The 5,811-nt window shown below is 53.7% G+C and overlaps 3 protein-coding genes and 2 pseudogenes across 3 annotated transcripts, besides 2 other annotated features; all 5 read right to left on the bottom strand.

The window, feature by feature from the left end:
* Tc00.1047053511107.41 (ATP-dependent Clp protease subunit heat shock protein 100 (HSP100), putative) lies at positions 1-565 on the bottom strand (the record flags this gene model as incomplete). The annotated part of the gene is made up of 1 exon (XM_799293.1): positions 1-565. A coding segment is annotated over one exon (565 nt), but the record flags the coding sequence as incomplete, so codon positions are not given.
* Positions 1-5,811: a sequence feature (heterozygous, Esmeraldo-like haplotype).
* Tc00.1047053511107.30 (hypothetical protein, conserved) lies at positions 945-2,246 on the bottom strand (the record flags this gene model as incomplete). Its single annotated transcript, XM_799291.1, has 1 exon — positions 945-2,246. One exon carries the CDS (start codon positions 2,244-2,246, stop codon positions 945-947), a length of 1,302 nt encoding a protein of 433 aa, XP_804384.1.
* Positions 2,385-2,406: a microsatellite.
* Positions 2,505-3,464, bottom strand: Tc00.1047053511107.20 (annotated as a pseudogene).
* Positions 3,702-4,949, bottom strand: Tc00.1047053511107.10 (annotated as a pseudogene).
* Positions 5,608-5,811, bottom strand: Tc00.1047053511107.5 (mucin TcMUCII, putative; the record flags this gene model as incomplete). The annotated part of the gene is made up of 1 exon (XM_799292.1): positions 5,608-5,811. A coding segment is annotated over one exon (204 nt), but the record flags the coding sequence as incomplete, so codon positions are not given.

Genomic DNA, 5,811 nt, shown 5'->3' with positions numbered 1-5,811 from the left:
GCGTAATACCTCGTCGGCACGTCCAATAAGTGGGTCCAGCTTGCCATCCTCCCGCCTGTCGACACATGTCGATCGCGTACTTGGACAATGCATCGTAGTTCTGATCCTGGAACTCTGAGGTAATTTTCTTCCCCTTGCGAAGCTCCTTCAGGGCCTTCTCAACGATCTTACTGTCGGCACCAGCCGCCTTCAGGATGGAATTGGTGTCCTTGCTCTCGTACAGCGCAAGGAGAAGGTGGTCGACGGCCAAAAGGGTATCGCCAAACGCAACCCGCTTCTGCTCCGCGGTGTTTAGTACACGCGTCATGTCGGAGTTAGGATGCGGCTGCGTCGGTGCAGGGCTTTGTGTGGGAATTGCCTCCACGCGGGCCATTAGGGCGTCCATCACGATTCCCGCTCCAACTTTCTTCAGCACACGCGAGGGGAGACCGTTCTCATCCTTGAACAGCGCGCACGCCAGATGGACGGGGTCCAAAAAGCCATTACTGTGCTTGCGCGCGAGAGCCACTGCATCTTGCAGCGCTGTCGCCGCCGCGTTGGTCCATTCTGGCTGCCCGTCTGACATTATTGTACCTTGTGAGAGAATTTTTGTTTGAAATCACTGCTTCGTTGTGTTGTTGGTGTCTTTTTTATTATTTACTTCTACTCCAGTTGCGTGCCTTGTGAAGTGCAAAGAAACGGAACACAAAACAGCAGATCAGGGGATGAAAAGAAACAGCAAAAAACAACAAAAGAAAGGCGGCATCGATGAGCCGGCAGATTAACGGAAAGGGCCTGACAGCGCACCGCCACACACGCCCCTCGTGACAATCGTCTAACAAAGCAACAAAAGGAGTGGACTCAACATGCGGAGGCAGCGTGGATAAAAGCGCAGTCAAGCAACAATGACGTTCCCCAACTAAATCACTTCCTGCCCCTCCTTCTCTACTCCCCTGAATTTCTCTTCAAAAGTGAGCAGCGTGACCACCATGGCTCGGATTTTCATCAGCCTGCATCCCCTCGTCGTTCTCAGCACCTACAAGACTGGGTTCCACGTACTCGTCAACAACTGCGGCGTCATCCTCTCCATTGTACACCTGATGATAATAACCGTCATATAGCCCTTCTCCTTCTTGCCGCTGGTCAGCAGCGTACTCCTGCGGATACTCAAAGTTCTCTGCCGTGGAAAACTGGCCGTATTCACCCTGCATTCCCTCCTGCTGTTCATGTGGCGGCGTCTGACTCGTGGCATTTTCTTGAGGGTATCCGGTATTGTGAGCCATTAATTGCTGTGCACGGAGCTGACCAGCCGTCGCTCCTTGAGATTCCGCCATTTCCTGAGCTCGCAACTCATCCTCAACGATGGCCCTTCGCTCCACCTTCTTCGCGTGATGGCGGCCCATGCACCAAAGATAACTGAATAGGAGAAACAGTATAGGAATAATGGCAATAAAGGACAGCATCCACAGCGCAGTCTCGACAGCGCAGACCGGTACCGCCTTGATATCCTTTTCGTACGCCATCTTTTCGTTAGAAGCGTAAAGCTGTACAAATTGACCATCCGAGTAGAGCTGAATACGACTGGCATGCAGAGCAGAGCGGCGCACCTGATCTGTGAAAAAAAGGGCCAGCTCGAGAGTATTCGGAAGACTGCTAATATTCACCATTACCTGGTTTGAGGAGATTGCTTCGGCCGTTATGTAGAATTCGCATGGGGTGGGGACATAGCTGCAAAAAACATTGCTCACACTCCCGCCAAAATCATCTACAATAATGGACGTCAGGCAGTTGCGTGTGGAGGCACACACTGGGAGGACCTCAGAGATATCATTGCTGCGGCACGGCACCGTGTAAACCCCTGTAACTTTCAACAGCGACGACAAGGGTTTCAGTGCAACTGCTGAGACGGCCACCGTAAGAGCCTCCAGCATGGCGGAAGCATCATCTTCCACCCAGCCCCCAAAGGCACGACGCACCCGAAGCGCGTCTCCCAGAGAAACAGTCTCGGCATACATCTGCACGGAAAGATGGCCTTCTGAAACCGGTGCCAGAAAGCCACCACACGGAATTGCCGTGCCAGTGGAGGCGGTGGTGTCCAGTGGGCCACACACAACGGAAGTGACAGCCGCCGTAAATGGCGACAACTCAGCGGTGGTCTGTGGCCACCCGGTGGCCATAACGGTAAGGTTAGCCACATGCACATCCACCTGGCCCGCGGCGCGTGACACGGGGCCGCACAGCAACAAAAGAAATAACGCAAAAAACATCTTTCAAAGCAAAAAAAAAAGATTGGTTGCAAATTGTGAGGGAGCGTTCCCTAAAAACAGAGCCACTGAGGAAAAGATCAAAGAAGAGCAAAAATGAAAATAAATACAAAACAAAAACCTCTCAGAACACAGTCACCCAAAAAAAAAAAAAAAAAAAAAAGCAATGGCAACAAAGCAAGAAATGGGCAGGACCTCCCAACAGTTCAAAATTGTACATAAAATAGAGGCAAAATAAAGGGCGCAAAGCAGTGCCTACTCTCAACGCCCACGCTCGTAAGGTAGCGGTGGGAGGCTCTCCACAACGCGGCGATTTAGCTCATTCGTCACGTAGTTCGCGTAAGCCTCTTGATTCGCCGTCAGACCAACAGCTTTTCCTCCCATTTCCACTTTTCTTTCCGCCACGCCGCACGGAGATTGATTTTTTTCCTGTTCTCTCGCCGATGCCCGGGAAGTCATCAGGTTGTTTCTCTGCCTAGCGCGTCTCGGTGCACGGGGTTCTTCGGCAGCCAAAGATTCGCACTCCCGCGCACGCTGTGGCTCAATGGCCTCGTCAAGCACCACAAAGTTAGGCAGTGCCCTCGCTCTCCGAGTGGCGCCGTCATCGCGGCCGTTGTTGGCAGCGTCCCTGTCACGGTGACTGTCGCTGTTGTGTACATCTTCGCCGCGGCGGTGCACATCCACCAGGGAGCGCAGAATGCGACGAAACTCCGTGCGCTCCGCCTCGTAGATCGTCATGCGCTCCTCCAAATCCTCTATGCGTTCCAATAGTCGCTTCTCCAGGTCGTGCACATACACCTCGTCGGCCTTCTGCGCCACCGTGGCACGATCCGCCTTTTCCTGCAGCGTCGCTACCACCTCACCGCGCTGCACGTAATTTTGGTCAAATCCCTTCAATCGGCGCACCGCCTCGCCTCTACTGCCGCCTTCAGGTCCCACTCTCCCGTCAGCCGCGCCATTAAGATTTCGGCACATCTCCTTTCGCATTTCTTCCTTCAGTGAGGCCATGATGTTGCCCATTGTCATGGACTGCTCGTCTTTTAACTCACCGAGACGGTCCATCACATCCCGCAGAATGAGGCGTCGGGACTCGACGAGGAGTGGGGCGCCCCGCATGACCTCCTGCAGCTCGCGGTTATCTCTTCCAGCCTCACTTCGCCCGGCAGAGCCCACACCACTACTCACCGCCTCATCCTCATCGTCCTCAATGGGGGATACCCATATTATCGATCCGGTTGCTGTTCCTGCTCCGAAGGCGTCTTGAAGAATAAAAGCAACAAAGGAGAAGCAATAAAAAAGAAACACAGAGAAGAACCACACTCCACAATGATTCTGGAGAAAAGAGCCAAGATTCGTGGCTTAAGCAAATACGAGCGCGTTTTGTGTGTCCCTTTTTCACAAGGAAAAAAAGGAGGCCAGAGACAATACGTGAAGAAGCAAGAAAAAAAGAAGGATGCCTCACTCGGGGTGTACATGTTTAGATTCCTTCTGCTGCTTGTACTCCAGCATCTCCTCCCGCACAACCTGGATGTGATCTTCACTTCGTGGTAAAAGAATACGGCGTATCGCGCGCAGTGTCTCGATACTCGTGGGGCTTGCAGCGTAAGAAAGACGAGCAAAGTCCTCTTGCTGTAGAGGCGTCACGAGAACACTGTCAACCCCAGTCCCGCCCAACTTCCTCCAAAGAGTGCCAAAGACGCTGTACGATGCTCTGCTGCTCGCTGCAGCCTCCTGCAGGCGCCGCATCTCGTGTTGTGCCTCCTGTTCCCGCAGTGTCGTCAAATACAGCTCTTCGTGCGTGGTGTCCATCGGATGTTGGTCCTTCACTCCGCTGTTTGCTGTCAGGGGCACCACTGCCGGGCGCTGCTGCGTCTGCAGCTGCTCTTGTGCCAGTAGGGGTGGCTGCCGTCCCTGTTTTCCCTCTGCGTCGTGCGCTCCCAGGGCCTCCTCAATCCCAACGGCAGGAACATCTTCGCCGGGCAAATGGCTCTTGCCATTGCAGTTCCTGTTGCTCACAGTAGACACATCTGGCCCAGCCATCCGCCTTGCCTTGGCATCAAGCAGCCGACGCTTCTCACGTCGAACGGCCTCCACGAGCGGTCGAAAATCGGGCCGGTGGGACTGCAGCTCCTCCCGCGCCCTCCGCATGTCGCGCTGGAGGTTCTCCTCAAGTCCGCTCACTGTCTCCTCCATTGCCTCCACAAAGTCTTCGTAGTGCCCCGCAAGCAGTTTCAGTTCGTAGTGCTGCTGCACGCACTCCATCAGCACCCATGCCGTGAGAGCCTTCAGCGCAATAATGCCGTAGTAGTAGAAATTGTCGGTGCGCTCCCACCTGGTGTATTTGCTAATGACTTCCTTCAAGCTCGTAACATTCTTCTCAAACTCTTCGCGTGTGTTGCCAAAGATCATGGCGTCCCTCTCAAAATCCAGGTCAACCAGAAGAAAGTGCTCCCGGTGACTCATCGTGGTCCCCCCAAAGCTCTTCATGTACGCCAGGCGCTTCTTCAGCAGCTGCTCTTTCGTAAGTCCCGCCTCAATTGGCATGCCATTCTCGTCGTACTTCGGCACAATGCTGCTCTCACCGCCAAAGGGCTGCAGCTTGCGCGGTAGCAGAAATCCAAGGCGTTTGTCCTCCCGTGCGCCGAACCCGGCCCCAAGCCCTACGCCGGTGGTGCCGCGCGGCAAAGAGACCGCCACGTCGCGCAGTCACTAATTTTATTTTATTCCACTCGCACGCAGCTTAAAGAGAAAAACACACCAAAAACCACGCCGCAGGTGATAAGAAAGCCTGTTGTTCGCTCATTGATTTCTTCGTCCTCTCCTTCCCCCCGGGGCCGCCAACGGCACCAAACACTCCGTCGCACAAAAACAATAAAAGCAGCATATCATCATAAGCAGCAGTAGAACGCAACGAATATGCTAAATCATCACATCCAGTAGAGCCACCTAACACTGTGGAGCCGCCCTGCAAGAGCATGGGAGAGCAAAAAGAAACAAGGCCGCTACACCACACACAGCCACCGCACAAAAACAAACGGCAGCAGCAGCAGCAGCGCACAAAACATCACGCAGATGGAATCAGTACCAAACCAAAACACGCACACAGTCCCGCAAAACAAGAGTTAAACAATAAATGAAAAAAGAAGATTAAAAAAAAACACAAGGCCCAAGTGCGCATGCATATGAGTGTGTCTGATGCGTCCAACGTGACGGATGTGGGAACAACGCAGAGCACACAGCACGGCAGCAGAAGCAAAAAAAGCAAAAAACAATCACCATTTTATATTACATGGTATTTCGGATTAATAAAGAGGAGCACCAATCACTGCAGTTGTGTGCCGGCACTCACAGCCCACACTTCCCCTCAGCACAGACTGCTGTAAGCCAGCACGGACACCGCGAGCACCAGCGGGGCATAAACCCACGCAGGGCTGCTGGGACTGCCGTCAATTTTGCGAAGAAGTGGCGGTGCGCGGGTGGTCCTCGTAGTTGGCGCCTCTGTAGTCGTAATGCTTGGCGCCTCCGTGGTAGTGGTGGTCGCAGTTGGTGCTTGTGTAGTGGTCGTCGT

This window comes from Trypanosoma cruzi, genomic scaffold (assembly GCF_000209065.1).
Source record: "Trypanosoma cruzi strain CL Brener 1047053517051 genomic scaffold, whole genome shotgun sequence".
Classification (NCBI taxonomy): domain Eukaryota; phylum Euglenozoa; class Kinetoplastea; order Trypanosomatida; family Trypanosomatidae; genus Trypanosoma; species Trypanosoma cruzi.
The sequence above is the reverse complement of the archived record's forward strand: the minus strand, read 5'-3'. Positions and strand labels throughout refer to the sequence as shown.